Source organism: Strix aluco, chromosome 3, assembly GCF_031877795.1.
Source record: "Strix aluco isolate bStrAlu1 chromosome 3, bStrAlu1.hap1, whole genome shotgun sequence".
In the NCBI taxonomy this organism is placed as follows: domain Eukaryota; kingdom Metazoa; phylum Chordata; class Aves; order Strigiformes; family Strigidae; genus Strix; species Strix aluco.
The window spans coordinates 40,504,906-40,526,329 of NC_133933.1; the positions used below are offsets into that span (position 1 = coordinate 40,504,906).

Below are 21,424 nucleotides of genomic sequence, written 5' to 3' on the forward strand. Positions count from 1 at the left end.
AGACAACGAGGGCATGAAAGGAAAAAAATAGTTACAATTTACCTTTCTGTTGAAAGTATGTGTATTAATTTCAATAAAAATTCACTGAACATCTGAGGACAAGTTGAAGAAAGGTGAACTTGTAATCGAGTAAGAAATTCTTGCATAGCTTGCGTCGCTGTTGGCCCAACCTAGAGGGAAAGGCATTTTAACAAGTATTATATAAAACTGAAATGTCTTCAAGAACATTAAGTCGTATCTAAGCAGGACATTTTCTAATAACAGAAAGTATCATGTAGCTTAACTTGCTTTCTGAAAAATGTTACAGGGTTTTCACAGAACTATTCCGTGTCAATTTATACTATCTGTTTTTCTATTATTAATCTTGAGCAAAAAGCAAATAATTCAGTTCTTCGCCTAAGGCTCATTTTGCAGCTTGAGACTTTGTCTTTTCAGTAATGCATACTGTGCTTCACACGATACATTTCTGTGCTAATCTGAATGTCTTTACACAAACTACACCTTTACATATAAGCGCTTTAAATTAATGGCACTGTGCTTTTCTGGAAAAGACCGTATTTTCTGGAAAATACTGGAAATACCAGGTGTTTTCTCTCTCCTAAACTAAGTGTTTCTGAGACTCCTGTCAAATATTACATACAATTAGGTTAACGTGGGGTTTTTTTAAATCACTATTCACAGATGTTTCAAAGACTGCAAAAAGCAAAAGACAGTAGTTGAAATTAGGAGAAACACCACATGAATTCAGAAACAGGCAGAAAATAAAAACGTAACTTTAAATTCTGTAATTATTAGATATTTAAACTTAGCCTTCATTGGCATTTTTATCCCAACCCAACAAAACTTCAGGAAACTAACTGAAGTTACTTTTTTTGTGCGTGCAACTAAGGAATCCTAACATGGAACACATTCACTGACATATTGCATGGCATTCTCTCCCTGTGGCAAGTCTCCAGATAGTTGTAAAAATGTATGATCACTACACAGAGTGTATCACCAACATGAACTTCCCTGGGGTTGCTCATCAGAAACAAGACTGTAAGCAAAAAAAGAAACAAGCCAAGGATATAATAGATTATGAGTAACACGTATTCATATCAAGTGTACTGAAATCCTATTAGGAAGGGTTTTTCTCTTATTTTAATTACTAGTTACCTGTGGACTGTGTTGATTTGTTCCATGAGGATTAGTGCCGGAAAGAAATTTCACTAACACATGAATGAGGTTTGGATCTGACACCAACAATTGGGCAGTACTTTCCTGAGCTCCAATGGCACTACTTGGACCAGCTTAAAAATAAAGACATAAAAATGCAATCTTTAATCTTGAGCACTAAGTGTAAATCAAATATATTGCATATCCCTGATACTTATTTCATGATGTGCAAATATTCTCAGCAAAATCAGCTACTGAATGCTGCTTACTCGGTTTACAGATGTAAACCTCCCAAACTGTTCCATCAGTGTTCCAAGCTTGCTAAGGCAGTATTCCTGAAAGTAGAGCTTTAGAATTCTGTAGAAGCAATATATACAGACATTTTGATTTGTATCTCTGCTAGTCCAACACTTTAATAAGGCTTAAGTGCATTTGTTAGTTTGTCAGAGACCCCCACGTTCTATTATCCTCTAAACAATCAAGATATTTTTGTCCTTGGCACATTCAGAGACTTGTCAACATTGACTACAACTATAGGGAGCTTAACAGATAAGAACTCTGAGGACCAGAATTAGAATTAAAATACACCCTTCCATGATCAAACAAATGAGCTTTATTAAATGTGGTCTTATTCATTAGTGGTATATTAAATCAATTCAAAACACAATTTGAAAAAAGCATAGCTACCCATTGAGTAAAAATATGTATTCTTATAATATTACACCTATCTAAATGAAGTTATAGGTTATTACATGCTGAAGATGCGATCTCTTTCAGACTATCTCATCATAAATAAAAGAATAAACCAAGAGGAAATGATACTCTGGTACAAGAGCTTGGCTGGCATCCTTTCTCATCCTAAGATAAGATTCTTAATTAGGAAGGTTCTTAAAAAAAACAAATCCTGAACTACTTGCTAGTCATTCTGTTTATCAGAGTCTTCATCATTCACAATGATGTCCTTTAACTAAGGAAAGTTAAAGCAAAGATCCCAACCAGGAGGGAAACATCTCCATCAAAACCAGAATTAAACCCTGACTGTTTCCATCTCGGTTGAAAAGCTTTCAGTGCAATGAAAAAAAACATAACTGAAAAGACACTTGCTACGAGAAGAAATCATTATGGGAAGACAGAAGGAGAAGATAATTCACACTAAGATTTCCTTTTATCAAATGCCATTTTATTCTCAAACTATAAGCAGATTTCTTGCTTTAGATGAATGCAGAAAACTAATGCTGAAAGTATTTCCTGTACAGCTATACAAACATTTTGCACTGATTTATCAACATTAGTAGTGGAACAAGTCTGTATGGCTATGACTGATGGCATCACAGTAACTGGAGTTAAATAAAAGCAAAAGTCATCCCACAGCATTCCAGTTCCACTGTATTGCAGACAATAAGCCTGTTCTAGTTTACATTTGATAGTGCAAAAGATGGAAAGGCTAGGTCTTGTCTGGGTCAGGGACAAGTATGTAAAAAGTTAAGCACACAATTTCACAGGCTCTCTGAAAGAAAAACTGAAGCCTGCCATTGCAGGATGTCCCTTGAAACACCAGTCTGGGTGAACTGATCAAGTTTATTTTCCCCTGCTGAATCTGCACCCCTAAACATTTACTTAAGTAAAGCATACAGTACACTGATTTTTCCCTCTAAGAAAACTAGGTATGTAGGTTGTTGGTGAGTTTTGGGGGTTTTTTTGGTTGGTTATTTTGGGGCATATATCATGATACAAGTTAAAAACTAAAATTACACTCAGGTCACTAAGAACACGAACTGGCTAAGGTCATAGCTCTTGCAAGTATACTTAGACCTGTTATATTACTGCCTTTTGGGTTTGCTTTCAAAAAAAGTTCCACTTATAAGCTACTAAGACAAATCACTATTATTAAAATTACATTCAACTGCGGCTGATATAACTAATCAAAATGAAAGTTAATCCCAATTTGTTTTTTCCGTTTTTCATAGTTTTCTGTAACTTTTCATTGTTTCAATGTAACTGCATCATTCGAATTTTGTATATGACATCACTTGTGAGCTAGATGTCACCTGAGTTTCTCCAAAAGTACTGAGTCTCCAAATTAATTTCAAAATAAGTGTACAAAGCACCCAAAATGTTTATATTTTTATTTGAAAAAGGGAGATACTGCTGTGCTTTCCTGCATTCCTGAATGGTACCTTCATAGACAAAAGGTATTTAATTTTCTTCAAAGACCTTGAATCACCTATGAAGTCTATGATGATCAGTGTCACAAGCAACACTGCTATTCAGTGTTCTTTGAAAAGGAAAACAAAACAAAACAAACTCTCCATTGAAACTACAGTTTTTAGAATATGTATGCTTGCATTTTTCTGAACAGGGCACATTTGGGGTGTAGCTTCAAGTCATTTAATTTGTTCACTTGGCGTTTTTTTGAAGGTAACATTTAGAAACTCCAGCTTTTTTTTGCTGTGTTCACCTTCGCTTGTTAGGTTTAATTAATTAAATCCGGCTATTTGCGAAGCTTCACATCTTAATACAAGCAGATGTTATGTTAGAACTCCCCCAGAACTAACAGTCCCACCTCATCTCCTCTTGACAAGCAGCAGCCAAGTCCACATGCTAACCCTCAACTCATTTCCTCCAGGATTAGAAGGCTCCATAGTTTTTCTACTGTTTCATGATAGTGCTGATGCTATAACCGAATAAATGCCCCTTCATTACTTCCTACTTCCTATGTTATTTTATTTTTATATTTTATATTTAACAGCTGAAAATAACACTACAATATAAAAAGCCACTTTTTTTTTTCTACATTATATTCGTAGTCTGACGTTTTGTTTGACATTCTAACTCAGATTTCAGGATGTATCTACATTATCTGCTCTGTCAGGTAGTAGTCATGCTTAAAACACTGCTCTCGGGCAGTATTTCTGGTGACAACAATAACATAAGCAAGCAAAATGGCATGTGAGGAGAGCACGAATAGCTCTTGCTAAAGAAACAGATGACAAAATGCACTATGAGATTGATTTGAGAGATGACAGCTGTTTACTTTAGAGCCACTGTAGCTCTCAGAAATTCTTCTTAGCCAGGTATTATTGTATTTTTGCTTCTACCCACCTTCCTTTACATGGCATTAAATGGTTCTAGATGTCATCCATCAAATACTGATTTTAAACACCATCCGTGCAAAATTTGTCCCTGGAACTTGTAACCAATTAAGGTCATTGTTCTGAAAAGAAATGGCAGCAGCATTGGGTTTATCCCTGAAAAAATCTTGCACTCCTCAGATAAGAGGTTCTGAAGCACAGAAGTTACACAGCCTGAGCTCTCATTCCGAAGACATTTATAAGCACATAATGGCATAATGAAATAAGATTTTCAGACCATGAACTGACCTGCCCCAGACTGTGGTTGTTCATAAAATCCCAACATAGGACAGTTCCCCAAAAGAATCTACCCTGTTCTCAGGTGGGGAAAAAACCTAACTAAAAAACCTTGATTATTACTGGAGAGATCTGGGGTTTTGGAAAAAGAACAAAGAAACAGCTTTGAAAATAGCATCAGGATGAGATCTCTAGAACCACCTCATTTCTCATTACAAGATCTTCCAATTAATTGATCTCTTGAAGAAATGGTGACCAAAACTGTAACCTTCAGAGTACGATAGTTCAGAAGCAGGCTCAAAGAGACTACTCGTAAAATGCAAATAAGGCAAGACCCTTATCTAGAATGGATCGAACAGTATGAAAAAGCACTGCCCCCTCACCGCCCCTTTTCTCCCCTTCCTTTCCTTTCCTTTCCTTTCTTCTTTTTAAATGAAAGACTGGGGAAAACAGAATAGCTGAATGTGAACATATGCAGCAAATCGTCATAATGAATTTCAACTAATAAAGGAAACTCAAGAAGGAGGTTCTCTGAGATCCAATGGTTTAGAAAAACAGTGACAGTGGGATTTTCTCAGTGCTCAAATGCCCATCTGCAAAGAAAATTTAGTGAATCATCTGAGTGGCTACACCTCTAAGCTGTTTTTCAGTTTCCGAAACAGCAAATATCTAATGAGGATTATGTCACGAAGAGGTGCTTTCTTGCTTATTTAAAAGGCTTATTGCATCTGAAGGGGTTTCTTATACCTGAAACCATCTGAATAAAATATTTTTGGTGGTGGTGGTAGTTTTTTCATCAATGAAGATATTCTGCAAATGAACACATTTGTGGGCTTGTTGTATTTTGAGTATTAAAAGGGGAAAAAACCTCATTTTTATAACCACACATGTCTAGCAAGACGATCCTAAATTATTCCCAATGAACTGTAACTGACATCTTAGCGGTTTAAAATACAAAAAAAGAATAACCCTAACCATAACCTGTCAATAGAGTGAAGATATGTGAACAATTTGTACTTCATAGCTTGAATTACAGAATTAATTACAGAATTAAAGAGGATACAAGAGAAACTTCACTCCAAAGAAAGCTGACATGTGACTTACATTTCACCAGTCTTTAAACTGTTCGCTCTCTACTGGCTGTATATATTAAAAAAACTCAAAAACCTATCTCTCTTGGAAAGCATGATATTGAAAATTTTAGGCTGATGACAACTCCTGAGACACTGTCTGTAATGGTTTAAGATACTATAATTAGTCCCAGTTCTGAACTAAATCACAGGAAAACCAAAATTATTGACTGGAGAAGTGCTCTGGTGGATCCCACCTTCGATTGTTAAGAACTGAACAGAGATTATTTCATTTCCTAAATATATATATATATATATATATATATATATAAATATTTCCTAAATAACTCAGTGCCATTGAGACAGAATACTGTTTTGAATTATTAGCTGCTGAGGCATCCTGGCACAGAAGTTACCTGATGGGTGCTTAAACCTACTTAGTTCCTGGTTCTATCAGTGAGTATGGGAAAAAGGGCAGTTAAGGGATATATATCTGTGTTAATACACACACATGTATAAAAGGAGACACACCTTCAACCCTTTTCTTTACCCTTCAGAAAGCTTGCATCTCCAACCCTTTCCAACTCTACTCCAACCTTGAGCTCACAATCTTATATACACAAAAATCTACAACCATATTCATATGCTGAAATGCACCTGCCATGAGCCATAGTGGTTGCTTCTGAGCAGCTCTTCATTCCCATCATCACTTACTGATCTCAGGCAACTGCCTAAGAAACTCCCACAAACATACAGCTGCCTCTCTGTCAGTGTCAAGAGCACAAACAGTAAAGCCTCATACCACTTGGAAGAGATTCACATACGGTCTCAATGGTACACACAGCATAATTTTTGGAAATTGCTAGTCTACAGTTACAAACTGGAGTGTTGAAAATACACTTGGGTGTTAACTGCAGGCATGGTTATCCTACAAATCAGGCCACATTCTATTCTCAAATACCAAGCATAAGATGGGAGGTCTCAGTTTGTGGATATCATTAAGTCTTTTCCATGAGTTTATTCACAGCTCTACTGCTTCACCTAATAGCAAAAATTTCAGCAGATTTTTGTGAGACTGATCTCTAAATAACATCACAGAAAAGAGACAGAAAATGAAAACCTAAAGAAGAAAGCATCCCCAAAACAATGATTTGAATGGCATCTACGAAAAAAAGGTTCATAAGCATCTTTGAGGAAAACTTGAAGAATAGCTGTGTCATCACAGGATGGCAAATTGCTTCACAGAAGTGTGATCTTCAGGTGGTTCTGGGTTTCTTTCTTCTGTAATTACTGTCTTGTAATTATGCTTGGAGTGAAAACAGAATTTAAAAGAGCTCTGACTTGGTCTAACATGTAGGTTTTAAAAGATTCCAGTCTCCAAGTTCTTACTATTTGAGATCTTCTTTAGCCTTGAGGACAGGGCCACCAAAGCATTCCTCACGACAGCTGTGCTATGATAGTGAGCCATTTAGAAGATTAATTTCTTCATTTAAAAATTACATCCTTTAATTTATACCAGTCTTGTGGCAAAATCTCATTCACAAAGTGAGATTATTTCTAGTGTGTTATGGAGCAATATACAGAACGTGAGATAATCTGGTGTGCACAGGAAAATTAAATGAAAGGGATGGATTTCTTTTTTCACAGATTCAGCTTCCAGGGACTTATTTTCAGATAGCTTAACATAAGCAATGACTAGCGCCCGCCTATTTACGAAAATATCTCTCTCACAGCACCTTCATCCTTTCTCTGCTATCTCTTCCCATAGCATAACGATCACTAGCTAGACCTAAAACTCATTTTTAGAAGACATTGCCAACCTACCTATAATGACATTTCCTTTTACCACCAGGGTTGCAGTTTCCCATAGTACAAGCAATGCAAGGTGCCCACTCTTGAAAAGCCTGAAGTTATGAAGAACCAGCAAAAGTACTTATATGACAACAGAAAAGTTCTGGTAGTCTTCCGGATGGGAATCAACACTCATTTGAACGTCACTAAAACAGGCAACATAGAAAAAACCCCAAAACTTACCATTAAGCTGCATATTTGTCATGAGAGTTAGGCTATGAAGCACAAGGCACCATGTCCGGAGTAAGGTATTAGGATACCATGCCAGTACTGACAGGAAGCTAGTTACTGAAGCTGTCAAGAAAAACATGTTTTTCTAAGCTTTAATCTTCAGGGTATTACTATAAATTTCTTATTTTTACTGTAAGGTGCTATATTTATTATTGTTATTAATATTACTGTTTGTTGCATTTACTTTGTTGTGACAACTATTGTTGCAGGAAATTAGGAAAAGCCACACCACCAACACTTCACAGGAACTGGCCCACAGAACTTTATACAAGTGCCCAGACCCTGACACCTCAGAGAAAATGATGCAAAGAAACCAGTTTCTAAACTCTCATGGAAGTCAGCATAACAGGTTCATTACAGCAGGCATAAATGTTTTGGACTATCACCACAAGATACCACAGATTTTCTAAACTATACAATATAACATGTTACAGAAAAAAAAAATTCAACATGTCTTTGTACTAGATTAGTAGTCTGATGCCAGAAAGTAATAGGGGTTCCCACCTCTGCCAAACCCTTCGATAACGCAGAGATCGTAGGAGAAGAAATTTGTCACAGAAGTGTACACAGTTCACCATAGACTAAGAAGTGTATTTTAAAAAGTCCTCTTGGGAGTAATGCTGAGTTAAGATCGGTAAATTTTACAATTTATTTTCGGAGGACATATCCAAATTCAAGGAATATTCTCTCAGTTACATACTAGCTACACATTTTTCATGTTAAGAAGATAATGAGCCCAAGAGGTTTTTAATAAGAACACAGAAATTAGACCAACACTAATCTTATCAAGAATACCTATTGTAATACTTCTTGCTTTTATCTTCTCTCACAGTTCCTGAAAATTAATTTCCCACATTTAATGTATTTTACCTTGGTTCAAGGAAATGACAGGTATTCGGTTCGCATTATAAAGGAAAATATCAGCGCCACTATCTTTACTTCCAGAGGAGCTGGAGTTCAGGCTTAATGTGAGCCATAACTGTAAAAGGGATTCAAGCTGAAAAAAAGGGAAAAAAAAACCACTATCAGACAACACTCAAGTGTTTTTCCACAACTCCAGAGCATAAAAGGTTATCTGTTTTGATTTTAAAAGGCTCATCTACATTCTCAGCTGCTACTGTTTCTCACTCCACACCCCACCCCCCCCACCACTGGATTTGAAGATTCTCATACATGTAACATTCAAGGCAAATTCAGCATAACTAGCGAATGCTTCTGCTACATTTTTGTAACTGATTTCTTCTAAATGCAATTATGTTTCTCTTAAGAAGTTTCTTCAAACTTATGTTAAAAAAAAATCCAGCTTTACACACTGCTCATAAATATCTGTATCAAACTTATACTTGTAACAGTGGTTTGCATGTAAGCTTTTAGAATGTCTCAATATAGCCAAGTGATGTTTACCAGTCAACCAAAATTATTCAAAAGGCCAATTTAACTATTGGGAAACCTCCTTTACTATCAGAGAGACACTGATGCTCACTCTGCATAAATCCTGTGAGGAAAATAACTATTTAGATATGCTGAGGGAAGCATCAAGCTACTTTACACCACAAACTGTATTTGGGATGAGATATTTAAAGAACAACTGAGGGATGGAGTCAGTCACACAATTAAAATATAAACAGGCAGGCAAGCACCTAATCACTCATATATAGCACGCATGGCATTCTTTTGTATGTATCAAGAGTGTTGCTAAACCAATTCAAAAAGTACACTTTTAATGTTAACATTCAGGATCATTGGATAATTCAGGTTGGAAGGGACCTCTGGACATTATCCAATCCAATCTTCTGCTCAAAGAAGGGCCAAAGATGTCAGACTGGGTTGCTCGGGGCTTGTCCAGCTGGGTTTTGAAAACCTCTACAGATGGAGGCTGCACACCTAGTAACACTCTTCCTAACAAGCTAACAATTATCTTTCAGTGAATCTATGAACTTTTTTTAAAATATGAAAATGTATACCAACTTTTTCACTGTAACAAGAAGTGTCCTATTTGATAAAAGCTTTCAGCAGCTTTTCTATTACATTATTGGTACTGTTGTCCATGACAGCTTCATAAGCAATAAAGCACATAACAGGTTATTTGCATCCCAAGTAATAAGTAGTATAGAAAAACAACTTTCAAATTTAGAGAGAAATACTGTCAAACCATCTCAAAGTTAGTAATTCTATACCTGAACATGGTGCACTTGTAGCATGGAAAAGAGTTTGTTGAAGCAGGTGCTCAGCATAGGTATAGATGACAACTGTACAATCAACTGGGCATTTTGGTTAGCAGCATGTAATCCTCTTAGCAATGAATCATCTGTTCCACTAGGAGACTGAGTTACTAAAAAACAAAACAAAAAGTACAATCCCTTCACGAATTGTTTTGTAAAAGTTGCTAAAAGTAACTTTGTATTTATTTTCTTGCATGTTATACTTAAGGGAAAGACACTGATAAGAACACCTTCAATGTAGTGTTCAGCTGAGTTAGACTACTGACTACCATGCTGTGAAAGGCATACTTGAATATCTATCTCCATCTTCACAAAAACTGTTTGGAAAGTGAGCCCACATAAATACTTTTTCACAGTTCTTGCTAAACACATATTATAGGAGTGTCCTGATAACATAATGGTAAGACAAACAATTGGAACATCTCTTTCATGTATTATGGAAAAACTATTGCAGTCAATAATAAGATTCCAGAGAATAAAGGCTGAGAAAGTCACTTAAACCTACTCCATTATCAGATATTAAACTAACGACTTGCATGCACGTTAAGATACATGGAGAGCTACAAAGAAGCACATCTTAATAAGATGAGCAGTGCAACTCACTGAAAATTTGTTCAAAAAGTAAATCATCATCATGAGTGCTTTTACAACATAAAGTTTACTGAACAGCTGAGTTCAAAATTATATTCAAATCTTTTCACTTTCATCACTGAATAGGTGAAACTGAAGTGCAAAGCAGCTTTCAAACAGGTGAAATTTCACAATGAATGCAAGAATGAAGCTCACAAAACCAGAAAATTTAATGTTTACTTGCACCTAGATGGGAAATGAAAACAATTCCTCCACTGTAGTATAATTCACTGTAAGAGAAATCCTGCGTATTTGACCAGTTTCACAAAATGTCTTAAATATATGCATATACATGATTCAAAAATCTGAATAAATAAATATCTCTAAATCTTGCCCTAACAAGAATTCGAGTGAAATATAACTTTTTCTAAGCTGCTAAGTGACTGCAGAAAAAATTAGTAAAAATTTCAAAGCATCATGGTCATTATGTGAAGAGAATGATTTGACAACGTGTAATTACATGTAGGAGACGTGTTTGTTAATGCTTGTAGAATGGAATCAGCCTCCAGGGTGGACATCATTTTCAGCATCAGCTCAGCCTGCTGTTCAAGTCCAACTTCTAGACGTGCATCTAAAGCTACATAAGGCAACAGACAGGGTAAAACTGAATTATATCAGAGACATATATAATTAGTTACTCTAACTTCCTGTACAAGCAATACAGGTATACAGTACACATTAAACTGAAAAAAATCTCAATATCACTAACAGGAAGATTCACTTTTATATACAACAGAAGCAGAATGTAGAAACTTATACTCTGAACTGAATGTAAAATTCTTAGAGACGTGAAATATATAATTAATAAAATACTAAATTTCTGTGAAGCACACACATATTTCTTTTAATAGTCACTTTAATATCACACATGACTAAATCTGCATATGTTTAAGCCTGCTTTTCCTAAGATAATAGCTCTCAAACAAGAACCATAAGCTGTTTTTCCTGTGTGGCAGGGGAAAGATCTATCAATCCCAGTTCAGTAGTACTCCTCCAACCAAGTGTGCCATGTCATTCCTTAAGGTAGAGCCAACTATCCAAAATCAGACAACTAGAAAAGAGCTTCCAAATTTTCCTGTGAAAACAGGAATTATTTACAACTGCCTATAAGTGCTTGTTCAAAAATGTTAGAAAATAAGATTTTCTGCTGTTAGGCTGTTTTAAATATAAACTTCACATAATACTCAGTTACCACAGAAAAACTGTGGCATACAGAAAATTTAATTCTTTCCACTTAATGCACATAGTGATTGGCAACATAATTTGATATACAAGTTGTCAAATGCAGTTATCACAGAAAGAAGACCCTGAACAGAACTTCAGTTCACTGCTTACCTTGAGAGACTGATACGCTCACAGTTTGTGATCCGTTTTTCTCTGTAGTTACTGGTGGTTTTGCAACTGGAATCCCAACGCCTCCAATGTAAGGATTGTAATTGTAGGTGCCATAATCGGCACCCCAGTAATCATACCAGGTGCTGCTTATAGGCTTAAAAAACAAAGAAAACAAGGAAAAAAAACCAAACAGGAACTCTTTAGACTACCCAAGTACAAAAATAAGATTTGTAATGACTAAAAACAAAATTTAAGTTACAGAAAGTTAAAGCGAGAAGATTGGATCCAATAGCTTTAGAAAATTTTGTTACAATTTTTATTGCAGCATAAGCTACTGAATCCTTAGCGATTGTCAAAATCCAGCGACGTAGTTAGCTGTCTCGAAGATTCAAGAAGCCAATTTGAAATTGTTATAATCAGCTTTTATTCACAAATTTGTACCATATTGTAAATTTGGAAGTGAAGTATCACACAGGTATTTTGAGAAGTTATTTATCAAGACAGAATGCTATATTATTAACTGTACTATTAAAGTACCTTGAAGCCTCAGTGAGGCTCAGGGATTATTTGTGCTGGGGTCTGCAAAAGAAAGAGTTGAATAATCTCTACTCAGGTGTCATAATTTAAGACACTAAAAAAACATATGGATCACAAGAAAAAAAAAAAAGTAATGTAAGACTGTATGAAAGCAATTTGTATATGCCTGTCTTTCTTATGGCAAGATCCAGTATTAGCTGTCATTTTACAGATACAGAGGCAAATCTTAAGAAGGATAAAGAATGAAGTGTTTTTCTGGTTGTTTTTTAGAGGACATCCAATCAGGTAATAAGATAATGAAGATACCTGTGGACGAAGTGGACTATGGAGTACTGCCACATGAAATAAAGAAAACAGAATACATCAGCCACCACAAATGAAGCAATAAGTGGAATTTTTGGTAAGGTGAGATTTAAAGAAAAAAAATCTTTACATGATAGGTAATCAGTGGAATGAGGGAATATAGAAACAAACAAAAAAAAAGAAACTTTAGTGTTGTTTGAGCAATTGGTGAGAAATATAATTCAGGTTAATTCAAATTAGTGTCAGCATTTAAGTTAATAGCGAGAAGAATGGGAAAACTCCAAATGAGAGCACCATCCTTATGAACAGAGAAAAGAGACTCAGCATTTTATTATGAATAGTGGTGTTTCTTTACAACCAAAATATTTTTCTTTTTTAATATACCTTGACAATATACTATTACATCTAAATGTAATTTCACTACCTGTGATATGTTTAGCTTCCATTTTAAGTATGAAAGCATTTAATAATTTTCTTGTTCCACAGTGAAGTAAGTTGTGAAGTTAGTTATTTCTCTTCATAGTCTGAAGCTGGTCTGAGCACTAGCTATTGCTGACTTTTTTTAAAACACAATACTAGCAGTATTAACTCTTAAGATCAATCACAGGAGCAAATGGCACTCTATTCCTAATAAAAAAGGACAAGACTAGGTGTTATTTTTTCTTTTATATTATGCTTTTGTTGTCTTCAGTGTGCTAAACTATGAGTAAACTCAGAACCTCTTGTTTACACAGATATCTTTGTGTAAAAGCAAAATATTTTGTGGTCAACTGAGATACGAATACATCTGAGATCTGAATGCAATCTTTACATTCTTTCCTGTCATTCCACATCAAATGTTTATAAAAAACTAAAAGTAGGTCTAAGACATAAAATACCATTAATGAAGAAGCCTAAGAGAAGGATTTTACCATTTCACACATAAAGGTTATCCTGAAATCTCAGGTGTGTCATACCTTGAAGACTTTAGCTGCAAGGGGATCTTTCTCCAAATCAATATCCAAAGGATCAATATCAACTTCCATTAGGTCTTGCAGTAATTCAAGGTCAATGTCCTTATCTTTTTCCAAAGATGACAGAGGTGGAGCACCTTTGAATGATTAGAAGAGTATTAACACTACTAAGTACAAATTATAAAACATGGATATATTGTACACTTAATGGATAATTTTAAGGCTTTTAATATTACAGCTCTTAGTAAAAAAAGTTGATGAATGCAGTCAAGTTGCCTTTTTTAAATAATTGGTAAAATAATAACTTTTTACTGATCAGATGTAAAACTAAGTTGAAGAATTGCTCGTATTCTGCCTGTATTTTCAGAAACGAATTGTCCTATCACCAAAACTCTTTTACTGATATTTTGACAGATGAGTAACAGCAAAGGTTTTTTTACTTTTTTCAGTATACATATATATGTCAAGATTATGGAATAATTTACCTGTGATGTCATGTGTCAAAGGCTCATCTATTGTTTCCACTAACTGCACTGTGGACTGCTGGAGAGAGTCATCAGAATCCCCAGCCGAAGCTCCAGCATCTTCTCCCAAAGCACTTTCTTCCATAGCTTCAGCTGCTATAGGTGCCAACAACTCTCCTACGTATTAGATTAAGCAGACAACTCCATTTCAAGGTTTATTCCAGTTACAAATTCACATGCCAGCGTGTAGGCCAACTGTCTGTTTTTCTTCATCTAACTCTAAATTCTCTAAGGGCTACTTCTTCAGGGGAAGGAGTTCTGAATAATTTTCAAATAATCAGGGTCACACAAATATTAACTTTTCAATGCAAAAGTCACTAATTCAGGATTGACTGTAATCGCAATTTTAAATTTCATTTTTAAGACACTAATCTCAATTTTATGATTTTTTTTTGAACTATCTTAGTCGCATCAGCAGATTCTAACACAATAATAAAAAACCCAAAAAATATTAAAGGAAGAAAGTTTCAAGCGTAACAAACGTTCTGAAAAATATGAACTTAAAACAAACCTGCTAGAATATCCTGCAGCATACAGGTCAGAGAATACTGAGCCCACGCTCCTCCCCAAGAGATGTCTCCTCTGTTAAAGTCAGTTCCAACGAGAAGCAGCAATAATCTCTCCAACTGAGTCTCATTCACAATCTCACATAAATGAATTGTTGGTCTTGTAGCATTTGCAATTCTAGCAAGAACCTATGAAAACCAAAGAAATATATGCCTATTCATATTTAACACTAGGAAAATATTTAATAGTTTTAATTACTGTGATTATTAGATTTTGCTTACAAGAAAATCAGGTATTTTTACTAGCTTAAATTTTAGAATTTTACAAGTGTAATTATATGAGAATTCATTTTTAAAGTTACTTTTTCTACACAATTTTGAAGCCATCATATCATAAGTTACACAAAAGATGACAAATCAGAACAACTATCTCACCAGAAATTACTAGAAATTTTAATGCTGCAACTAATTTTTACCAACTAATCAGCAAAAGAGCAGTAACAGAAAGCTAATTTAATGTGGTTTCCATTGCAACTGCAGTGATTTTGCATATTCTGTTTACCTTACAAACAAACAGAAGTAAATCTGCATGACAAGTAAAGTCCATGGACAAGAGAAAGAGTGCCAGTTTCTGCACTACAGAAATACAACGTTCATGTGCCAGTGTAAATGGAAGTGGTTCAATTTCTGGAGTTTCCTTTGTTGTCGATACTTCTGTATCTAAAGTAGAACGAGGCCATTCTGCAGTCCGACGTAAGCGTATTAAGTCCTTGAAGTGCTGCAGAAATCGTATTTGAAACAACAGTTATATTTTAAAATTAAACTCTAAATCTTTTCCCAGTAAAAAATCTGAGGCAGCAGTAAAACTTAAAAAAAAGAAAGTCTATGAATATATGAGAATCTGGAATGGAATTAAGGCTTTATCAGCAGAAATTTGTTTTGGCAGCATGTTATTTCAGGTGACAGACTCATAACCAAATTATCCAGTTCTGCATAAGTGCTAATTAAGTCTTTATGTTTGCCATAAAATATACTGAGAATATGTATTTTAGAAGTTTCTTTCATATTTCCACATCTGCATATAAAGCTATGGTTACCAAGAAGCAAGCTGCATATAAAAATAGCTAATATGGACATTTACCCTTACAAGAATGCTGACTTCTCAGTTCTTCGCATTAGATAAATCATGAGTAATTTCTAACTTTCTTAATACTTCCAGGGTACAAAATGTCCATTAGCCACCATAAATTGAACTAGTCTGATACTTGACAAGGGCTCTAAACTTCAACCTTTCTGACAGAGGGTCTACAAATTCAGTGGAGGAAAGAAGGTGCTTTCATTAATCCTCCCATCCACCAAGGGCACACATTTAGCAGCTCAGTTCATTGTATCAGCTACACAAGCAGTCTAAAATTAAGATAACACAAACACCTCTTACAATCTCACTTTAGTAGCTACTAAAGTAGACCAGATAATGAACTATTTACTATCACAAAGGTTTCAGCTTTCTCCTAAATGCAATAAATGTTTTAAGTTAATCACAGCTTGTCATAACTGAAAGTGATTAGTAGGCGAAGTAGTAAAAACTGCATGAAATGCATCTATCAAGTGTATAGTAATACCATAACTAGATGTTAAGATAATGCAAGGGGGAAACTCTTTAGTTCAACATGCTTTTTTGATGCAACATGGCTGCTATAAAGTGAAACTTAAACAGCTGAACAGCATATTTCAGACAGTGACTTATTTAAAGATGCTTCAAGGGGGCCACCAGTGGAGTAGCCCCCTTGATATAACCTACTGAAATAAAGCAGAAGATAGTGCAGGAAAGAACAGCTCATGACAAGCAGAGTTAGTGGAAACTTAGGGCTTTATTTTTATGCTGGTGTTTAAATTTTGTCTGTCTCTTTTTTTTCATAATTACTGGAAGTTGTTGTAAGATTTCCCTTTAAATTGCCTGTAAGGTCCAACATTCTACAACCTCTTTCCCCATGCCTACTTCCAGTCATCCTAACAGACATTAGTATTTCTGGAACTAGAGAGTAAATATTTAAAGAGATACCAAAGTAGCTAGAAAGATTTACACTTTTTTTTTTTCTTTTGTGTTCCCTGCAAAGTCCATGTTGCCATCTCTGGAAATGCCTGAATTTCAACACCTCATCTCATAATCAAAACAATTCTTTAACCACCACATCCACTCTCAGTATCTGGGGCTTACTGCAAGATGCAACAACTTACATAAGTACTTCTAGGAAGCTAAGAAGCTACTGAAGAAGCTCAGAAAACATTCTCAAAAGTCGTATTACTTAAGTTTGGGGAGACATTCATTGGCACGATTATTTTCTGATTACTCAACCAGGAGAGCATCCAGAAGAGTATCATGCATAGAAGTTTGTCATAGAAAATATTATTTTACATTTCTACTGGTATATGTTATCCAAAGTTTAAAGATATGACCGGCATTCCCAAAGCTACAAGATTATTAGTGATTTTGGCCATGACTACCTAAAAATATCCTTTAGAAGGATAAACTATTTTTCACAGTGCAAGAGATTTCCAGATGGCTGCTCCTTTCAGCATCAGAATATACTTGATAGCAGCCATGATGAAACTACTTTTTAAAATCAGGTCAATATAGGACAAAAATGACTTTGCAGGAACAGGTCTTTTCACACAAAGGACAAGAAGTCAGTTACAGTTTCAGAGCATCATACCTTTGAAGTAGCCTGCTTTAGTTTTGCCTGTTCTACTAAAAGTTTGTATGATGATCCTTTGTTGCTTTGTATTTTCTCTTTTTCCATCTGTTCCACCAAAGCCTTCTGTTTTGCTTTTAATAAGTTAAGTTGCTAAAAGAAAATGTTAATAGGAAAAAATGAAAATTTAAGCAATAAGATGTTAAAAGGATCAGTATGTTCATATGATAGTAATCTTCAGTTCAAATTGTAACTTGAGCTTTTAAAATACAGTTTATATACAATTTTAACTAAGGCACCGTAAGGGGCTACTAGCAGACCCAGAGCAGATGAAGTTTAAGAAGAAACAGTATTTTTAAAGGAGCTCAAGACACATGTCCAGGGTCATAAAACCTGCATGGCTGCATTTAGAAATGAAAATTTTGTGTCTTAAGAATTACCAACTTTTAAGTCACAGCTTAGGTGCTTGCATTCAGGTGTACCCAGATTTATCTAGAAAGTAAATTATATTTGTTGTCCAATGCGGGCCACAGAGTGCAACAGTACATTTCAACATCTGTTCTTCCAGCAGATCCCATGCCCCATGGTTTGAGGTGAATGTCAAAAGAAGTTAGGCAGCCTTTAGCTACAGAACCAGACCTAGGCAAAAGCAAGGCTGAACAAGTCCCAAGGCCTATTCATTCAAGAAATGAGATATACTATAAATGACATACACTTCTGTGAAAATAGCCACTACCGTGCTGGAAGTCACCTGTTTATGATGCACAAGTTGTTTTCTGATCTTTCGGGAATACAGTCTATCTAGGCTACTGTTTCCTTTAGTAGATCTGCTCAGACTCTGAGTGTGAAGACTATTATTTATAAAACTCCACTGGTTTCCTAAAGGAAATAGAAAAAAAAAAAAAAGAGTTATTAATCCATCTTATTAAACCTCACTTAACTCCATTTAAAAGCATTTACGTTGCAGCAATGGTTAGCATTCCACACACTAAATACTAAAGAAACAAACAAAATCTAACTCTCTTAGTGTTATGCAACTATCATCACTGATGGCAATATTTTGGTGTAATTTTAAAATGCAGTGGCACCATCTTGTTTTCATTGTTTTTAAAACATATAAGGAGGTAAGCAAGACCATCCCAACTAAAAGTATCCAAACAGCTTCCATAACACAAAAGCTTTACAGTTGTCACTTTTAAAAAATATGTTCAAAGAAGACCATAGCTAATCCACTTAAATAATAACAAACAGACAAAAAATGCATTTAAAAATACTAGATACAAATACCATGGGAAACACAAAGCAGTTATGAAGTCACACTGTTGCCCTTTCTCTCAATACAAATGCTCTCAACACGGTGTACTCTCAGTTGCCAGGTCCTGGAGTCACAGGATAATATACAGACATTTTGCAAACTAAAATCAATCCTGAACTTTTCACTTTCAACAAAATGAAAGAGGTCATATTTCTAAGGAGAAGTGGATGCAAAGAAGCAGACAACAATGCAAATAAAATGATCACAACATCTGTTTCCAAAATCTCATTTTTCAAGTGAATTGAAAATGTATTTTAAGTATTTGAACAGCTCCCAAACCAATACTCATAGAACCAAGTTTTGACAATAAGTGTTACCTACCTGTCAAAAATCGTTCCCTCTCTTTTCCATTCAGAGGTTTCTTGGCTGTGGCTGCTTCGTCTTCAACAGTAGCTACATAATCCAGTAGTCTGGACACCAGCATTACAACCCAACTGATCATGGGAATGTCTAAAACTCCTTCAAAATAAATAGATTTGAGTGCCTTAATAATGTTTTGAAGCCATAACAAACTAGTTTTGAAGAAATCATAAAAAGCATTAGATGGCACACATTTCACTAGGTCACAAAGATTCCGTTCCTTTACTTTTTTAAACAAGGGTAAGAATCTGAGCACTCATAAATGAGGGAAGAAATAAAACATTAGGTATAGAACTCAGGTGCAAGAGAAAATGTCACAGTTCTCTTAGTCTGATGAAGTCAGAAGTCAAAAGCTTCACCTCTACTGTTAAAACTAAAAATTAAGCAGCATTTAAAAAAAAAAAGTCAAAAATTGTATGTCTAAATTTCCTAAATACCAAATGCAGAATGATAGCTGCTTGCATTAAAGCACATAAATTAGACATCTGAAATTCCATAGTGTGAAATTCTGCCATCAACCAGGGCTTGAAGAGAGTTATTTTTACTCCTTCGTTAGTGTATTTTCACGTAGTCATTTGAATAAGATGCAGGGAAGTCAAGACTGAGTTCAGACTAGATGAACCAACCATGCTGGCAGTACTAATGACTGGCTATTGCCTATTTCAGTCTCACACATTGAATGAAGTATTTTTATACAGGCAGGAGGGAAAAAACCCCTATCTTACACATGCAAGAAAAATCTTTGTGTGCATGAGCAAATCTAAATGAACAGTTCTAAAGTGAACTCATGAGTGCTCAATAAAGATCAGAAACCTACAATTAATGACCACTTAATCACTGTCATTATGCAAATGGCATACTTTTACATAACACCAATACAGCAAAGTCATTAGTACTAGAGGTTACACACACATTGTCATATCTGCACACTGTGCTGAGCCACATTTAACTCACTACACTTTTCATGCACTGACCTCAAAAAGCTTTAATTAATTCAAACTATTATTAATTCCAGATCAAACAAGAAAACTAAGGCACAGAAACAACTTGTCCAAAATCACATATAGCTGCTGGCAGACTTAGCAATAGGATGCAGGCCCTGACTCTTAACTCCAGTTTCCTGTCCACACTGTCAGAAACCAGTTCACCCCAAGCTGGTGGAGGAACAGGAGGCCTCCCCATAACAGGGCCTGAACAGGAACTGCAGACTAAATGGCAATAGAAATGAGTACCACTGGTGGCCACTACACACCTTTTTGGTTGGGAAAATAAAAAGGAAGGAGCTTGCTGCAGAATGAAGTATACACATTTTCATAGTTCTGTTTAAACAAGTGCATTTCTCTTCCTTTTATCTTTTAAAAAAATAAAAATCAAAATTTTCAGCTTCTCTCCCTCCCTCCAAGTGTCTTTTGCTTACTCCTTTTTTCCCCCTTTTGCCTCAAAGTTTACAGCTTCTCTCTACCTACAACACTCACCTCTTGCTGATTGTCCTTTGTTTTCTTTTTCCCCAGTAAGTTTTCACCCCTTTGACCCTTAGCTATGCATGATAGCTCTCAAATAGGAATTTCTTCTGCTGTACCTGATGCTTCCACCACACATAATAATGCCCTAGTACTCACCTGTACTGTCCAGGAGGAAGGAAGCTGGAAGACCAGCAAATAAAGCTCTGAAGTATCAGTTACTTCTGCTTCCTAAAGTCCTCCGTGAGGACAACTAGTAAGGCAAGAGCTATGAAAGGAATTGGCAGCTGTGGGGAGAGTGCAAACAGAGGTAGAGGAGACGTAAGCTTGGGTTTGCCTCAAACTAGTTAGAGACTACAGCAGGATATGGCCAAGATAGAGAAAGTACATGGTAGACCAATGGGAAGCAATAGGACAGCTTCTGACACCAGCTGTAGGCTTGTTTACATGAGGAGACAAGGTAAAAAGTAAGAACAGAGTCTCAGCTGGCATTTACCAACTCCACAATGCTAAGAATTTTAAACAAGGTACCTTCTACAATGCTCTGCTACATGTACATAACAAATGAAGCAGCCTAGAGTTTGATGTTTTCAAAAGCAAGTGCTCTCTTCAAACTCAGGGTAGCTAAGAAAACACTCAAAGAAAATCAAGGTTCGAGAATGTAATTTCAGTAATTTTTTTAGGGTCAAAAAAAAAAAGAAGATTCCTTGTGATTACAAAAAACACCACATAGTTTGCAGGAACCATGCAGATACACCTAACAAACTTGTCTTCATAACCACGTTTCACCTCCAGAGCTTGAAACTTAGAAAGGATCTCATGAGCAAAAAGGGGCACTTCTTTCCAAAATGCTACATTTGAAAGTCATTAACTAGAGCGTCTAGAACTGTCTACACATTGGATGTTCCCCC

General features: G+C 35.6%; 1 protein-coding gene across 6 annotated transcripts in view; it reads right to left on the bottom strand.

Moving 5' to 3' along the window:
• The window catches only part of BIRC6 (baculoviral IAP repeat containing 6), a 186,551-nt gene that overhangs the window by 94,609 nt on the left and 70,518 nt on the right, over positions 1-21,424 (bottom strand). For all 6 annotated transcript variants that reach the window (XM_074818251.1, XM_074818249.1, XM_074818248.1 and 3 more), the window contains exons 32-45: positions 19,015-19,152; positions 18,130-18,257; positions 17,400-17,531; positions 15,248-15,463; positions 14,691-14,874; positions 14,141-14,296; positions 13,659-13,792; positions 11,863-12,016; positions 10,988-11,104; positions 9,853-10,007; positions 8,546-8,672; positions 7,628-7,738; positions 1,156-1,289; positions 43-170 (exon numbers count right to left, since the gene is read on the bottom strand). In XM_074818251.1, coding sequence (XP_074674352.1) covers positions 43-170; positions 1,156-1,289; positions 7,628-7,738; positions 8,546-8,672; positions 9,853-10,007; positions 10,988-11,104; positions 11,863-12,016; positions 13,659-13,792; positions 14,141-14,296; positions 14,691-14,874; positions 15,248-15,463; positions 17,400-17,531; positions 18,130-18,257; positions 19,015-19,152 — 2,014 coding nt within the window. The remainder of the gene's footprint in view (positions 1-42; positions 171-1,155; positions 1,290-7,627; positions 7,739-8,545; positions 8,673-9,852; positions 10,008-10,987; positions 11,105-11,862; positions 12,017-13,658; positions 13,793-14,140; positions 14,297-14,690; positions 14,875-15,247; positions 15,464-17,399; positions 17,532-18,129; positions 18,258-19,014; positions 19,153-21,424) is intronic.